The sequence below is a fragment of the Eleginops maclovinus genome, chromosome 19 (assembly GCF_036324505.1).
Source record: "Eleginops maclovinus isolate JMC-PN-2008 ecotype Puerto Natales chromosome 19, JC_Emac_rtc_rv5, whole genome shotgun sequence".
NCBI lineage: Eukaryota > Metazoa > Chordata > Actinopteri > Perciformes > Eleginopidae > Eleginops > Eleginops maclovinus.
Window position 1 is genome coordinate 12,378,483 of NC_086367.1, and position 18,022 is coordinate 12,396,504.

The 18,022-nt window shown below is 40.6% G+C and overlaps 1 protein-coding gene across 2 annotated transcripts; it reads left to right on the forward strand.

Annotated features, from left to right (window-relative positions):
- Positions 1-331: 331 nt before the first annotated feature.
- slc35f4 (solute carrier family 35 member F4) lies at positions 332-16,486 on the forward strand. 2 transcript variants are annotated; one of them, XM_063909205.1, is made up of 7 exons: positions 332-673; positions 13,377-13,677; positions 14,182-14,401; positions 14,497-14,622; positions 14,733-14,925; positions 15,154-15,243; positions 15,786-16,486. In XM_063909205.1, exons 1-7 carry the CDS (start codon positions 445-447, stop codon positions 16,025-16,027), a joined length of 1,401 nt encoding a protein of 466 aa, XP_063765275.1. In that variant the 5' UTR covers positions 332-444; the 3' UTR covers positions 16,028-16,486. The 2 variants fall into 2 exon arrangements, with proteins under 2 accessions (XP_063765275.1, XP_063765276.1); XM_063909206.1 differs by having other exon boundaries at positions 441-747.
- The last annotated feature ends 1,536 nt before the right edge of the window (positions 16,487-18,022 follow it).

An 18,022-nucleotide genomic window follows, 5' to 3' on the forward strand; every position in this document is an offset into this window, starting at 1 on the left:
AGTGGTTTCAAACGACGTATGAATACAAAAATAAAAATACCATAAAGTAAGTATAAATGTTGTTTTGAGACTTTGTTGAATATTACATCTTTAGTATTTAACAGATGCCATACAGATTTTAGTTTCTATGAATGTTTTTTTTTTTATTAAGTCTGCAGTGGGTCAGCTCTTCTGCTCCACACTGCTGCTGAATACAGACTTTTTTTTTGTACCTTTCCTAATTGAATTCAAAGCATATGATAGTTGTGACACGCCCCCTGGTGGTCGGTGTCCGCCAGGCTCCTGGAGAGTGATAACCTTGCTGCTCTGCGTGCAGGAGCATCACTGAAGGAATGTGGATGTCCTGCTCGTGTTGCTAATTGTTGATGCAGCCCCGAGGGTCTCTCGCGGGGTGATCAGGGCTCATCCCCGGTCTCTTGTGATCTCTGTCCGCTCGGACCAACAATGATAAGCACCGAGAGTGTTTTGGAGATTGCAGACCAGCCTTGCATACGGCTGGAGCCCCTGGTGAACACGCACTTGTCGGGAAAGACGACGTCGACCGGTGGCAGCTGCGATGTCTTTACAGATGGCAGCCCCAAAGTGACAGCCAACGGAGTGCACGACATAGAAGACCGGATTCTGAGGATCACCGGCTACTACGGCTACAACCCAGGATACTCCAGTCATAGAAGTGAGTTCAAAGAAAATAAAGTATACTGATGGCATCACCATTGGATGCGACGATTTCACGCCTTTCCTTGACAGGTGCGTGAATTGAAGAGACAACTATTTTATGATAGAAATAAATGTGTATCAATGTTTTTTCCCCCATTCACACAGAAAAAAAACAAACATGCAGTCTGTGAAGAAACAATGCAATCATACTGTCTTGCAAATCCGTATTTAATTATGCAAAATCCACTATAGCAAACTCAGCTAATTGGGTTTTAACTATTGTTATTATAGAGCAGCATGATGTCAATCACTGTGAGCTGGAGGCTGGGTGATGCTGGCCCATCCATCTCAGAGATGAAACAGAGAGAGGGAGAGAGAGACAGGGAGATTGAGAGACAGAGAGAGAGGGGGAGAGACAAAACAAAACTAACATAGGCTGCATGCCCAAATGAAGTTGGCATTTTCAAATTCAAATTCAATTTCAATGTCAGTTGTTTAACTCTAGCCTAATGTGGTCAACATCACATACTCATGTTCTGCAAACATCACTTACTGTACACAGCGGCCTCATGTTCAATTCCAAATATTTAATTCAAACAATGAATCTCCCGATGACAAACACAGCCGTTCCTGCTGTGGTGCATGTGAATAATGCCAGCTATCTCGTGAAGTGTGTGATTTAGCTGCACTTCAGCACTTTATTAGTTTGCCTGTAATTTTCATTTGTCGATGACGTTTTGATTGGTAGAGCAATGCTCCAAATTTTGCTGACTGTGAGACAATATCTGGGATTGGAGAAGGGAGCTGATGGTGCACTTTGCTCAGTGAAATCTTGCCCTCCAGTTCTGTTGAAGTACAGCCTGTGCCAGTGGGATTATAACAAGAGAAAAGAACAAACATTGCAGTGTTCTTTGCACAGCTAATCAGTGCTTTTACAAATGGCTTTATGGTAATGAAGCAGTGGGTACAGAGCAGCATTTCAGAAAATGTACACCATTAGAGAGGTCGCAGGTTCTCACCTGTGTTTCTTAATTGGCTTATTAATTTTACTGTCATTATAGATGCTATAAAATTGGGAGGAACTGGTCCTTTTCTTAAACAAAACCCCCCAAAATGGAATACATTGTCTATCTGTGAGGCTCTTGTGTTTCAAATGCTGGTATATACTTTCCCCCTAAGTGTACTGGACTTGTCGTGTAAGCTTCCTAACTTCCCTTTCTGGCTGTTACGTAAGCTAAGATACAAATACATAACTTTGAGATGTGTGTCTGGAAGAGACGTGTTTTAACATTCCTGCTCAGATCTATTACCAAATCCTGTGTGACATGATACATTACTCTGACAAACTTGTTTTGAATCTAGAAGGAAACCAAAGATAGGGCCTTTTTCAATCAGTTCAGCTGAGGCTCCTTTGGAAGAGCTGCGAGCACCTCAATGGTTTCTTAGATAGAGACTGAGGAAAAGGAAATAAGCCTGTCTCTTATTAACTGCCTCCTGTTTATCAGTACTGTCAGTTGCAGTCATTCAACCATGAAAGCAATCAAATGCTTTCATTTGGGAATATATCTACTCATCCAGATTAATGTATTGGAGAAATTACCTGATTAACAAGGGGCTCTGAAAACTTCAAATCGAAATCAGATTAAACTACATTGACAAGTCAAGGGCCTTACCCCTTGTGATATTGTGCAACAATTGAACGAATGAAAGGTCATATTTCTTGAGATAATATGTTTCACAATAGAGCTGCAAATATCAATGACCTAGTTGTTTATTCGTAGATTAATCCCCAACTACTTTGATGAATCTGTTTTGGCAGTTTTACGGAAAAAAGCGTAAAAATCCTCTGATTCCACCTCCTTAAATTGGCAAATGATATCCTTTGTTTATTCCTCTATACAGTAAACTAAACTAAACATCTCCGAAATGTTTTTGACCATACAACTAATCACTTAGCCGAAAAGAAAATCTAAAGATTAATGGACAATGAAAATATTTGTTAATTTAAGCCATAGTCCCCAGATGTGTTGCATCTGTCAGTCGATTAATGTAAAGTTGTTTGAATAGAAACTATTTTCACAATCAATTAATAATTTAAATATTTTTTTAAAGTATAAATTAAACGCTTCCAGCTTCTCAAATGTGAACGTTTTTTGCTTTTCTTTATATAATAGCGAACCGACAAACAAATAGAAGTTTAGTTTATAATGAAGATAATTGTTATAGGTGCAGGTTTGCCAGTTTGCCTCTGCCTGTCCCATCTCAATCTCTCCATAATGTTTACCCTAGCAGACAAAAATAACAGATTGGATGTCGCCTGTGATGTAATTTAAGGTATAAGGAGCAGGTGTGGATTGTAAAAGCATCCTACGCCAGGACTATGAGAGCCAGTGTCTCTTCCAGGCTTGTGGTTATTAGATTTCTCTGATGAAATATGTCATTTGTAACTCTGTGTTTCTCCATCCATCCATCAACTGATTTTTATGCATGCCAGAGTCAACAGAAGGTATTCCTCAGGGCAGCATACTTGTCACCATTTTTCCTGCTGGCACAGCTATTAAACAAGCCGCTGCTGGTGCTGTCACTGCGATGGAGTCTGGTTATGTACACACCCGACTCCCTCTTAAATGTGTCTGATCATCCTGGGAAACAACAATGTGGAAAAGTCACATTTGTTGAATGCTGCTTGCTGCCTCAAAGCATCACATGCATTAACTTTATTTTGATGAGTTGAGAATCACATATCTCTCAATCTGAGTATCGTATTCTATAAAGGGTAGGACAAAAGATTGCGTAAATAGGACAGTAGGCTCACCCTGCCAAGATTATGAGGTAATGACATATTTAGTAAGATTCTGGTGCCAGTTTATTATTGCCACTTGCCATCTGCGTTGAATTAGAAGATGCCTCTGAGGGGGATTGTGGACTACATTTGGGTACAGGCTATAATTCAAACAGCATGGTCATTATATAAAGAAAATCGGAAGGTAGACATCTTTCCAAAAAAAGTGAGGTGCAATGTACCAGTTAATGTACACTTAATGGACAACTACACACACAAAAAAAAGGAAAATTTGACAAGAAATTTACAGAAAAAGACAGGACAACATATTTTACATAACCCACTTGGCTGCTGCTGGAGGAAGAAACCCAGAGTTATTACAATAATTCACTGTGTATATCTTTTGGAGTATAGCTAATTTAGAAAAAGAGCAAGTCTGTAGTGTGGGCGCTTACCCCGCAGGGTAAAAAGGTAGGATGCAGGAGGAATGACAGGCACTTGTATTGGCAGTCTAACTCAGCACTGTGACTGTGTTTTTCACTGCAGGCCTCACAGCAAGACAACAAAAACACACAGGCACTTTTGAGAGAAGGGCGTGAAAGGCAACCATTTATCACAATGGGGTGTGTTGTTGTGTGCACTTCAGTATACAGAGAATGTCTCTGGAGATGTACAAAGAAAGCTGTCCTAGAATACATTCATGCTTTTACTGTTGTTAATTATTTTAGCATTTTTTAAAAGCATTTATATCCAGTGTTAACAGCTGGTAAAAAGACTATCCTGCTCAAACATTGCCAAAAACATTCTGTATGTGCATGCATTTATTTTGGACAGTCCCGTTCCCATGCCTGCTCTGTCAGTGCTATTTATAAGTAGCCCAGCGACGAATGGGATATGAGCTTTGCCTGAACGACTCCTCGAGTGCTGTGGGTCTCACACGCTTCTGTGAACGAGTTAAAACCCAAGTAATGGATGCAATATTTCTTGACGGGATTTACAGAATTGCTGACCTGCAGTAATGACACGCATGTTGTGGTACTGTATGTCAGTAGACTTAATACTTGTGGCCTGCCCAAGCAATTCAATTTATAACTGAGAGGTTTTTCCCTTGAGCAATTTTTATAAGCAAAACAATTCATTACATAATAGAAGGGCACAATAAGTTAAATGTGTTTTATGGCCTTTCAATCATGCTTAATAAAAAAACAGTCCTTTGAACAGCCTGACACTGCCCCCTTGTGGTCTGTGAATCTAACAATAACAATAAAGTCCACCTCAATGAGATGACAGACACAACATTTTGCTACAAAATCGAATACCCCTGTGTTAAATCAGCATGAAAAAATCTATATATTTTTGTGTCTGCAAAAGCCCAAATTAACCACAGATTCCCAGAAACTTGTATTTTAATGTACCGTATATATAATTGTAGTGAATACAGATTTTACATCTGCTACAGTAAGTATCCAGGGCTAAGTTAATGGGTTTTTTCCCCCCAAATCACTTACATACATAAACATATACTTACCTGTAGTGGTTTTGAAATGTGTGTCCCTGAGATTTCTATCACAAATCAACTGAGATGACAAGAATTCACTTGGTGCTGAAAGCATTAAATGAAAAATGTAATATGAATAACTTGGGGAGCACTGGGAACCAAAAAGCCCAGAGGAAATTAACCTAATTGCAAATTTGTTGAAAAATGCTTTAACCAACAAAGACAGGTCTTGCATTATTACCTGAGTATGTGGCTTTGCCTGACAGAGAGAGGTCGACTGATCTGGGAAAATAATAAAGCTAACAGTAAGTCTGCTCTGGAGTCAAACAGTGGATCACTTGGGTCACCAAAGCCTATTTAATTACTGATACAAATCCTTTTTTCATATGACCAATAGGACAGTGGCATGAGTACAGGTCAGCAGTTCTGAACCTTCTTTAATGGAAGATATTGCACCCAATATTTGGAAGGTGTTTTTGCTCTGGGGTACAAAAGGGTAATGTTGCCATGTCCTTTTCACTGGGGATAAATGCACAAACCTGACTGCAAATAGCTTACAGCAGGACTATTACTACAAAAGCTGTCTTTAGCAATGTCTGTGAATTATCCAACAATGTTTCTAAACACACATTGCTGTTGCATTTACAAACGCTTGATTTAATTGCTTTAATAATAACAAACAAGAGTCCATTAATTTCCATTGGTGATGGTTATATGTTCAGCAGCTGATATATTTCTAAACCTCAAAAGAACATGAAATTCTAAGGGAAACAATACACAGCTAAGTGACATAATACTATTATAATAACATACAATATTAATGTCATCCATCATGTCACCACTAGATGTCCTCATCATCAAATGTTCTTAACACATTGACTTGAGGCGATGAGGTCCGATGAATGGAAAATAAGTCTGCAGGACTTAATTCATAGTCTGTCCAGTCTCCACTATAAATATAATCTCAGCTGCAGGAAACATTAACGCCACTGTTTCTCATCTCTCATCCTCTGCTCTTCACTGTGATGTGAAGAGAGGGGCTAAAGACAATTAGCAGCTTGCACCATAAACTGAGGAGCATCGGTTAATCTCAATGACAAAACATCCTGAATCGGGAAAATGCGTCAGGCCCTCTGTTGCTATGGAGGCAAAGAGAGAGGATGCTGTACTATATTGTGCTTTGATCTGTGATGCAACAGCCTCTATTGTGTTAAATACGCTAAGCTTCCTGTTTATTATTTACACATATCTAGGTAATAGAAGGTCAGGATGTTTGTTTTTTGTTGAAGCTGGTTTTGTTTTTTGGAGCGGTAATATCTCTACTTTAATGTAATTTTGGTGCATTAGTTTGTGGTGGTGTTGATGTACAAATTACATGATGCTTTTGAGCTGCAAACATTATGAATATTTGAACACCTAAAAAACAATATGAAAATAAACAATAGAGAAAGGAATTATCCCTTTGAGTCTTATATTCGAAATTGAACTGGGGCCTCCTGTTAGTGTTCGAGGTCCATGTAGTTCTCTTAATCTGATAGCGATTAGCATCCTGGGCTCTGCTGACTCTGCCATTTTCCATCCCCTCGCTGTCTAGCTGTTGGCTCCTCTCATCAGCCGGGCTATTTTAAGTTTAACCCTCCCTGTCTCAGGGCATCCATACTCCCAGCTCATCCCCTGTTTACACCCAACCAAATATTAGTTCAGCCAACATTTGAATCAAGCCTCATCCTCACAACGTCACTCAATGCCTTAGTGTTGCACTCATACCGTTACACTGACGCTGACCATGGGAATTAAGTGTGCCTGCTTTTGGGACATTTTCCTTGAAAAAATACAGTGTTGTGTCCTCAATTTGGATTTTGCATCCAAATGAATATTTATTTAATTTTCCCTTGGATTTACTGGAAAATGGCCCTGCATTGTTTCTACTGTAACAAACAGCCAAACAATTACTGTGCTGTCTCTCGCAGCCTGCGGATGCACATAGAAGAACTCTGATCTGCTATACTCTCTATAAAAGTGCCAGAAATGTGGATGATGAGCATTGGAGGGAGACAAACAGGAAGGGAAGGGGCTAGACAAGACACGTTTAAATATACAGCGCATTTCAGCCAAAAGGCAATTCAAAGCACTTTACCTAAAACATCGAAAGCATGAAGACAAAGTGCAAAGAAAACACATTAAAAAATAACATTTAGGTACAACTCAAAACTGACATAAACATGCCAAGAGAATAGACAACAAAAAGCAAGCTTATGTAGAATAAGTCAGGTATAAATTACCATAATAGTTACAGTGATGTGTAAATCATTGAGTATTCTAAACAAACCAGCAGAGCCTTATATTTAGCATACTGCATGTTTACTTTAAGGGCTTTCTCTATCTCAGGTGGGAACAGTCAAGGTAATAGTGCTGCTGTTCCTGGCTTGGCTAGTATTGATTTTACTGGTGCGAGGCTAAGCATAGCATAGGTTATATTAAGATCACATTACAGACTGCAAGTCCTCATGTGTCTGACCGCATGCACTAGACACTGAAATGTTGTTTATGTCAAGGCTCAAGCAATATTTAGGTCCATTAATGTCCAGGCTAATAAACCACAGCTGGAGATAGATTAGCCGGAGGGCTTTCCTTGAGATGGAAACTCCAGGCCACAGTGACTCACACGACCCAGACTCACCCTCCTGAGGTCCACACCTTCTGCTGGTGTCAGGGTTTCCCCTCACTATGAGCAGTGATGGAAAAGGTATGGAATATAGCTTACTGAAATAGTATAATCACAATGTAAATAATGGATGTAAAAACTATGTTAAAACATCCAGCGCCGACATTTTGACTTTGATTAAAGTGAACCGCCAGTCAAAAGGGCTTACAGTAAGTGCTGTAGTTGCACCTGCATTAAAGCGGAGTAGCATCAGCTGTTTCCTTTATGATGTTCCTTACTTAATACATCTCCCTCCAAAATCTAGTACCATAATGTTTGTACAAATAAAGCCAATTTATCTAAGTAATTGATTTAATGTTACTCTCTACCACTATGGAGAAGGCTAATATTGCTGATGCGTCCAATAGAAACAAAAAGCAATATATGATCAGATTGAGGAGAATAACACACAGAGATTGTGTTCACCTGTTTCTTGGAGTCAACATGAGAGGAACACATAATGTCAACGGGCAGCTACAAGACCAATTGGAATGGATAGTGAGTGAGTTTGGTGAAAGCCCACAGACCAAGATACGAGTAAAGGTAGTAGGCATATTCCAATTTGTATGGAAGATGGAAATGTGGATAATGTCTGCAGCACATCATAGTAGTGATATGCAAATGTGTACTAGTGGTGTAAGTACCTTGTGGGCAGAGGCTCCCTTATCTCTCGGTGCACTGGGATACTTCAGTAGATATGTTATATAAATAGGACTTTCACTTTTCTGTGAAAGTTGCCTTTTTCAAATGTCAATTTGTAATGCTGTAGACGAAAGCAACAGAACAAAGCTGTTCAAATAATCTTCTGTCTCTCAGAAGTAGAGAAGAGCAGGAGCTGTGCCAAGAAGGAAGAGAGTCATTGGGAGATGGGGGACAAGAGTATATTAATAAAGGGAGACAGGGTGGTAAGGCATGACAATAGCCTGGTCAGGTAAAGAGGTGAGGGGAGGAGAAGGAGGGAGAGAGGGAGGCAGCAGCTACTGCAGCATAATTAGCCTGGGCTGCTTGGTTACCTTCCAAACAAAGCTGCTGATTTGTGGAGGGAAAGAAGAGGAGGGGAATAGCGAGAGAGACAGAGAGAAAAGAAGAGGAAGAGGATGGAAAGAGATGAGGGGAGTGATTGCGCCATGCCACACACACTTGAAGCTCAGTCTCCCTTGGAGACAGTGGCAGTGCTGGATCACGGCATGACAGTGCAACAGTAGAGTCTCCACTTCACGGCGCTAAAACTGAGCTATCTCCACTGAGCTGTGTCACTATCAGAGAGTCAGAGCAGCAGTAACAGTGAGAGCGCTGGGCTGGAGAGGAACAGGGAGTCAGGACTGGAGTGCTGAGAAGAAGACAGAAGAGTTTGACAGAGATCTGGGAGGAGGGGGCAATCAAGAGCGTGAAGAAGAAGCAGAGGAGTCAGGAATCTGAGGATGCACGGAGCAAGCATGACGAGCTGCTGAGCGTGCAGCAGCGGCAGCCTGGGCACATTTACTCTCACACACACACACACACACACACACATCCACACACACTTCCCAGGGAAGGACAGTGCATTGTGCCCCCAGTGGAGGATGAAGAAGCACTCAGCCCGAGTGGCTCCTCTCAGCTCGTACAGCACTCAGGTCCTCACCTGCCCCATCTCTGAAGGTAAACTGAAAGAACCAGAGAGGCCCAGGACGCCATTAATAATGGACTATGAATAGGCAAGGTGCATGTGTCGGCATGAGATGCTGGCAGCGTCAGCAGAGATAGGATGCTTTAAACTATGACTAATTTGTAGTGCTCATTGTTTTGGACACCTTTTATAGTTAACAGCACAATATTTGTCCATAAGGCATCAATGAAGTGTCATGCTGTAGTACGATGTGAATGTGTTCTATTGAAGGTGGACAAAGTACTCAGATAAAGTAGTAGTACCACAGAGTACAATGGTCTGCTGTTACCAGCTGAAGACCTGCATTTAAAAAAGTTCCTACTTTACAAATGTATTTGCATCAAAATGTTCTTAAGATACCTAAAGTAAAAGTATTCATTATGCACAATGGAATATATATTATATAGATTAGGATTATAATTATTGTTGGATATGTTTGTATGAACTGCTAGGAAACTTGTGGAAGTTACCAACTGATCAATGTAGATTTAACCTATTATAATGCATGATTCAGTATTAGTTGATTATATATTTTTATCATTATTCTAAAATGTTCAAAGTAAAAAAGTGAAAGTAGTAAAAAGTAGAATATTTTCCTCTGAAATGTAACAGTGAAGAAGTATGTAGTAGCAGAAGATGGAACTACTCAAGGTAAATACAAGTACATCAGAAGTCGTATTTAGCACGGTACTTGTATATGTGCGTGTTACTGTACCATCTGGGCTTTTTGAAACATATCACTTTAGTGTCTTGCTGGCAGAGTTTAGAAGCTTTAGTTGTAGCAGCAGCATTTGTTTTTGGCTGCCCAGCGTTCATGTAAAATCAACCAAACATGCCCAAATTCAGCGGCTTTCACATCTGTTCATTCTGTTCACCTGCCCTCCCTTTATCTCACTTACCATTTCTACTCATCCTCATCCCTCATCCAACAGCCTTGTACTTCAGTTAAATCCCTGTACCTTTTATCTTTGCAACACAAATTACAGAGTGATACCACTAATCATCTTTGCATCAATGTCATCATAACTATATGTCACATCTCCTGCCCTAATTTGGATAAAAAACGTAATGCTGTTTGGCCCACAGTAAGCCTGCCCAACGCTGCAGAGGCAACTCTGAGCTTCATGTTGGATTCGGCAGGGGTCCATCCATCAGTGTCACTGGCATGCAGTGTCAGTGGTGGGGATAAAACACAGAATGGATTGAAATGTGAGGTTCAAGTAACAACTGCGTCACACAGATTGGATAAACTCTGTTAATGGGTGCTAGTAGTGAGTGAACCTCTGCAGCAATGTGATTTCAGTAATGAAATGGCAGGTTGCTGATGCTTTGTAATGCTTTTTTATTTTAAAACAGAATTCTTAAAGGTAAAGTTTAGTATAGTATAAGTATTACCTTCATATAGTAACAAGTATGTATTTTAGTTTGAAAAGAGGTGGGAGCTTGTCCCAACTTCAAATGTAGATGCTTTATTTTAGCAGATTATTTAGACTCGTTTGTGGTTTGATGAATTTCTGGGGAGTTTATATTTGAACGTTTAAGCATTTATGCAGAATTTTATGATGCATTTTTAACTACAAAAACCTTGGGATCATCATATTTAAATAAAAGAAACCTATGGATTCCAATCGTGCACCAAATTATGTCTTATGAGTGATGCTCAATTTATAGGTCTCAGAACTTTACTAATACCACTCTTAAATCTTAGCCAAGCTTACTCAGAGTTGACTGAATAGCACTTTTTTTATTTTAGTGAAATATTTCACAGTGAAACTATGCTGACAAGGCTGTGTTTGTCAGGCATTATAGTTTCCCCTGCAACTTTTAGTACCAATTCTAGTCAGCAAATAATCTGTCTATTAGGAAAATACAATTATGGCCACGAGAGTTGCTTTTATGAGGCACGGTAATAGTAGGGTTAATATTACTGCATCTTGGCAGTATATCAGCCTGTAGTGGCTTTTACCTCATCAAAAGAGGACAGAAGAGCCTGTATCCAACACTAAAAGCTTACGTTTTTTGTCGGTGCTGTGAAACACGAACCATCTTGCCCTTTGGACAAGGAGTAGCAGACATTATGAAAAAATAAAGAGAATAATAAGGCTGCTTCTCTCTTGCAGCAATATCAGATCTTAGTTTTCCAGTGTTTAGCACCCACCAGAATGTATGTGACAGAATGTAATTACATCAAATCCCTCGATGATCCTGTAGGAAAGAACTTGTATCATGTTAGACATTTTTGTTTTCACCACAAGCTGTAGTTCTGCTCCAAGCTGGGAGGTGCTGTAAGGTGAAACATTTGACAGATTCTAGGTCAATGCGGCACTGATATAGTAACTAAGTAGACTTCAGTACTGCACATATAAAGGGTACTTGACTTCAGTTTTATGCAACTTTGTACTTGCTCAACTACATTTCATATTGTATTGTTTACGCTATAAAAAAAAATCGATCTGACACACACAGTTGAACATTTGACAAGCTTTTTAAACCCCTAACCCTCACCCTTCCAAACCTCTCATATGGCTAAATTTAAGTCACTAATTGAGAGACAAGAAGGCACACCTTGCCAAAAGACATGGAATTTGAATGCACAATTTGTGTAGCAAAATATTGATTTCATTTCTTGACTGGAGACAACAGATAACTTTTGTTGTTTTCTTAAGTAAATGATCTTTTTACAACATCACACTTACATGAATCTAATCTGTTACTTTATATTCCTCATTCTTTCTTAGGTACAACAGTTGCAGCCATGAGTAAGCTTTAATACTGTTACTGGGTGCCAGCAATGATCTCATGCTTTCATTGATCTTATTCAGTAATTTTGGCAAGACTGTTGAGTACTTTTCTGAATGAAATAGGTGGCTCTGGAAAAGACACTGGCCAATGTAGTGCCAGGGTGGACTCACCAGTGTAAGGGTTTTATACAAATAAGCCAGAAAATATCATGAGTGATTCCACAGAGGTAGTTATCTTTTGGATGAAACAAAAACACATTTACATGTCAGTACAATCCACTTTCATTCATTAGACCTGTCACTGTTTCCTGTTGAAACAGCACTGCATTTGACAAACAAAAGAGTGTCAGATGGAATAACGAGTACCTCTGAGATGCCCTGCTGGAGCACAGGAGAGATACTATGGGTACAAGCAGCACTGCAGTGTCTGCAGCCATGGTGGAAATGGCAGAGATTCCCGTGCTGAGCTAGCAAAGCGAGCACAGGCAGCAAACATCCAGCACATGTCATCTTTTATTCCTGCCCTGGTGTAAATTGATCACACTGTTGAAAGTTGAAGAACGGATCTGAGCTCTCCCCGGAAATGCTCACACACACAGCACTTCACATATTACACAGCACAGTAAGGGTCGAGAAGTCCCGCAGTCCATTTAGGCACTGGGCCAGCTCAACCATGCGTCAATGGCAGTAGATTAGGAATAAGTCCTCTCTTTCGATCTATATGCAATGTTGGTGGTATTGTACCTCTTTCCCAGTGCTACTTCATGACAATCTTGATTCCATCTTCAGATATATCTCAAAGGCAACATTATTGTAAGAGGAATGTACCAACATTCAAAGAGCGGCTGCCAAGGTTGACATGACTTTCTTGTGGAATGTCATGTGGTTAGGTTTACTCTTGCTTTCTGGGCGTCAGGTTTCTGTGCACACCTGACTACAATGGGTGTACAGTACGTGCTGCATCATGAGGCCACAAAGCTATTTATGACATGCACAGCCACAATGCTAACCCAACACATTTTTGACAAAGCCTTGCCTTGTGCATCAGCGCCTTTACAGCATGAAATGCAAACTGTAGTAGTGATCACTGAGGGCAATTCATCAATAATGCTTTTGTGCTAGACCCCAGCCAGGGAGACACCTGCTCCATCCTGTATATACACAGTAATATAAAGTTCAAACTAGGTTTGGCAAATAAAGCTGTATTTATGCTCTGAAATGCGAGAACACCTTTTAGCTAAATGTTTATAGCATGGCATGCTTTGAACAGGAAGTACAGAGTGCACATGTAGAGATCCTGAGATGGATTTTCGCTTACATACTTTTCTTTTTGTTGTTTCTCCCATTAGGAGAGGATGGCTCAGAGTCTCATGCAGAGACACCAGGCAGCGAGACCAGTGAAGAGAGCCGGTCCTATCAGACATGTACCAACACAGCTCTGAAGGTGCTGGGGGGTCTGCTGCTGGTGCTGTGCGTCTCCTCCTCCTGGGTGGGTACCACTCAGGTGGTTAAGCTGACCTTTCAGTCGTTCTCCTGTCCTTTCTTCATATCCTGGTTCAGCAGCAACTGGAATATCCTCTTCTTCCCCATATACTACTCTGGATTGGTGGTTACCACACGGGAGAAGCAGACTCCAATACAGAAATTCAGGTAAAAAAACAGTATTTGACTTCAACGAAAGAAGAGTTGACAAACATTTACAAAAAAAGCTAAATCTTCTCAATCGTATTCCTGAAAATATTATATAAATAATATTATATCATATTTGTGTGCTTGAAACGGGCCTTACGTTTTTCTGTAATTCTGCTGACAATTAGCTAAACAAACCCACAAACTCAATAGAATAAACAACCTTCTAGGCAAAGGCATACTCCCAAAGTGAACCAGTGTTCTCCAAATAAAACAAGACGTTTTACAGTACAGAACCAGTTAACAACAAAAACTCCTCTAGTAGAGACCTTGCTGTTCTTTACACTTACCTGTAACACATTGTAAACAACCTGCCTGTCCATTAAAACCAGGAACCAGGCAACTCAACAACCAAAATTTCAGTCCTTAAAGTTTGGGCATTTTTATAGCAAGGCTAAAAACCCAGCCTCTGATCAAAGATTAAAAACAGTCTCACACAGTCTTTTTTTTGCCCTTGTAAAACAGGGAGTGCAGCAAGCTCTTTGGGGAGGATGGGATGACTCTCAAGCTTTTCGTAAAGAGGACAGCACCCTTCTCAATCCTGTGGACGCTGACCAACTACCTTTACCTCATGGCCTTGAAGAAGCTGACTGCAACTGATGTCTCTGCTCTTTACTGCTGCCACAAGGCTTTCGTCTTTCTTTTGTCCTGGATTGTTCTTAAGGACCGTTTCATGGGTGTTCGGGTCAGTATCCTAACAAAATCAACGATAATGAAACTTTCAATAGCTGTTCCTCCTGAGTAATAATGCCCGTGATTTCTCTGAATCTCTACCTGCAGATTGTGGCAGCTATCATGGCCATCACAGGTATTGTCATGATGGCTTATGCTGATGGTTTCCACGGTGATTCCTTTGTGGGCGTGGCATTAGCTGTGGGCTCAGCCTCCACATCAGCTCTTTACAAGGTTAGACCACATCTCAGTTTGAACCACTTGTGTGATTGCTTTTGCACTGGCTTTAAATGCTTGTAAATGTGAATGTAAGTGTTTATATTAATAGTTGTCTCGCCAACCAGGTGCTGTTCAAGATGTTCCTGGGCAGTGCAAACCTTGGAGAAGTGGCTCACTTCCTTTCCACCATGGGCTTCTTCAACCTCATCTTCATCTCCTGTGTGCCCCTCATCCTGTATTTCACCAAGGTGGAGCACTTGGGCTCACTGTCTTCACTGCCCTGGGGATACCTGTGTGGACTTGCAGGACTGTGGCTGGGTGAGAGTGCATCACATAGAGAGAAGAGTACATATCATGGTTTCAACCACCTGTTAAGTGTTTAAAGTAATGTTAATTACTGATATGTTGAAAGCATTTTTTTCCTCACAAAATATATGTATTTATAAGACGATTTCTAATTGTTTACATGTATGTTCACTTTTGACCAACTCATTGATAAAACGACTAGTCGTGTGTGTACTCTAACATCTTCCTCTTCTTTTACAGTTTTCAACATCTTGGTGCATGTTGGTGTGGTGCTGACGTACCCCATTCTCATCTCCATAGGGACACTGCTCAGCGTGCCCGGCAATGCAGGTAAAGTTTCCTATTTTGGCTCAAGTATTTCCTCCAGTTTATTGGTTATTATTTATTATTAATATGATTGTGAGAATGAGAGTAAATTGCCACACATACTGTGGTTCTTGTTTTGAGAGGTCAGCACTTAAGGCTACTGAAGCAAACAGATTACACAGCAAGTCTGCCTCTCTCTTCCTGGAAACCCAATCATCAATGTGCCTCAACACACCCTGCAACTCTTCTCTCGCTGAGGGAGGATCAGGTTGCTAAGGCGACACTAAATGCCTGCAGACGAGTTATTTTCTTTAACCACAACGGACTGTATGAAGGTCAGTGGGTTATGGCAACTTGTCTCCAGACCACAAAGACACAGAGGATAAAGTGGACGGCTTGTGCTGATTACAATCCGCATTAGCTCCACTCATCCCCCTACAGCTGCAGTGTCCTGTGGTTTATCTTACTTGATGTAATTAATCTCAATTTGTTTTTGTGTGTCCCCCACCCTCCCTCCCTGTCCTGCTCCTCTGCCACACTTCCTGCCTTTCCTTCACCTGCTGTAGCCGTAGATGTTTTGAAACATGAGGTGATCTTCAGTGTGGTGCGCCTGGCAGCCACCTGCATCATCTGCCTGGGCTTCTTGCTCCTGCTGCTGCCAGAGGAGTGGGATTCAGTCACGCTGCGTTTCCTAGCCACCATCGCAGACAAGAAGACAGAGGAACACGGCGAGGAGCTCACAGACTCCAGCGTCCACACACGAAGCCGCAGTCGGGCAAACGGCACTGTCTCTATTCCCTTGGCATGACATGGCTGAGCTCTGCTAGCAGCCTGTGTTAACCAGTCTTTAAGCCCTGTCTGCAAATGTTCCTCCATGGTGTGGAGGTGTGACGGGATTTTTGGTCCACGAGGACTCTATCAGGAAAACAGGAAGTATTGTCTTGAACTTCACTCTGGAGATCTCTCACTCAATCACTTCACAACAGGAGGGGGGAAAGGACATTCATGGATGTTGCTTATTGAAAGGGTGGAAAGTGTTATTCACTTTCTTGAAATACTTGCCACGCTCAGTCCTGTTCCTCGCACGCACCCAAACCAAGAGCTGACTGACCTCCCCCTCACCTGCTCTGCGGACTGTATTCTGTGAATATAAATATTGGCAGGGCCAATTTGGCTCAATCTTATATGTATTTATGATATTTATTTAGAGCTTTATCAGTAAGAGTATTATTTTAAATCTTATTGAATAGTATTATATACAAGAATGGCAGTTATACTATGCTTAATGTACAGGCTCTTTTGGGTTTGTAATAAAATACTTAAAACTTCCCGTTTATAGCTGTATTACTTGATTAAATAATATTATAGCCCAGCTTGCTTTCTTTTTAAATTCGATTCACTCCCCCACTTCAACATAAAAACATGCTAAATGACCATTTAGTTTAACGATGGCCAAGACACATATTTTGATGTTTGGTAGGTTTGTCAAAAGACATTATAAGAACTATTTTTTCATCCGTATACTTTGTATCATGAATAGATATCTTTAGCAGAACTAGGCGGTGTGGTTCATACACTATAAGTAGGCTAATATGGTAAGTGCATTGCATTGATTTAGCAGTGATGACTTTGCAGAATTATCCTCGCTATAATACATTATGCAATGCTGTATTTAGCTGTTTCTCACACACACACACACACACACACACACACACACACACACACACACACACACACACACACACACACACACACACACACACACACACACACACACACACACACACACACACACACACACACACACACACACACACACACACACACACACACACACACACACACACACACAGTGGAATCTGATGAAGATTGAGAATGGTTGTGTCTACTTTTATTTATCCTCTTTCACACACACACACAATCTGTGGTAACAATGCATACCAATCTGCCTGGCAATGAGGGCTCATGGCACATGTTTTGCCTTTGAGCATAACACTGTGAGCATGGTGCAACGTTACATTTTAGTTCAAATAGTGCTCTTTAGATGATAAGGGTGTCACGAGAAGTATTTCTCAGTCTTCACACACACACACACACACACACACACACACACACACACACACACACACACACCACACACACACACACACACACACACACACACACACACACACACACACACACACACACACACACACACACACACACACACACACACACACACACACACACACACACACACACACTCCCAAGAGTTTAACACCACAGTGTCGTTATGACTGCTGGAGTGCAGTCAGTGAGTTGAAACCTTTAATGAAGCATTTGCTGAGGTGACACTTTCAGCAAAACAACCGCAGTGACATTTTAACATATTAAAATAAATGAGCTAGAATGAGCAGAGGCATTTGTAATGTTCAAATCTTAATTATAATGTTAATTATTTAGTTCTGCTGGATGCTGATAAGAGACGTTAGAGAGGGGCCTTATGTAATGAATGTTAAATACAGCGTTTGCCATAATGAGAGATTCTCATACACCTCCTTATTGGAAATACTTCCGATAAAAATGGGGCAGACATTGGAAATTGTGAAAAGTATGAATTAGAAAGAATTACAAAACATGACAAGGTCTTGTCATATCCCATGTTGATTGCCAAACTGTATAATTTTCTAAAAGAGGCAAGCATTCAGCACTATGAAAAGTAATACAAACAAAAAAGACCAAAACACTCGAACTTGAAACTGCAGATGCAGCAAAAGAAAAAATAAATAATAATTTAAGTGACCCAATTGTGAAAATAATT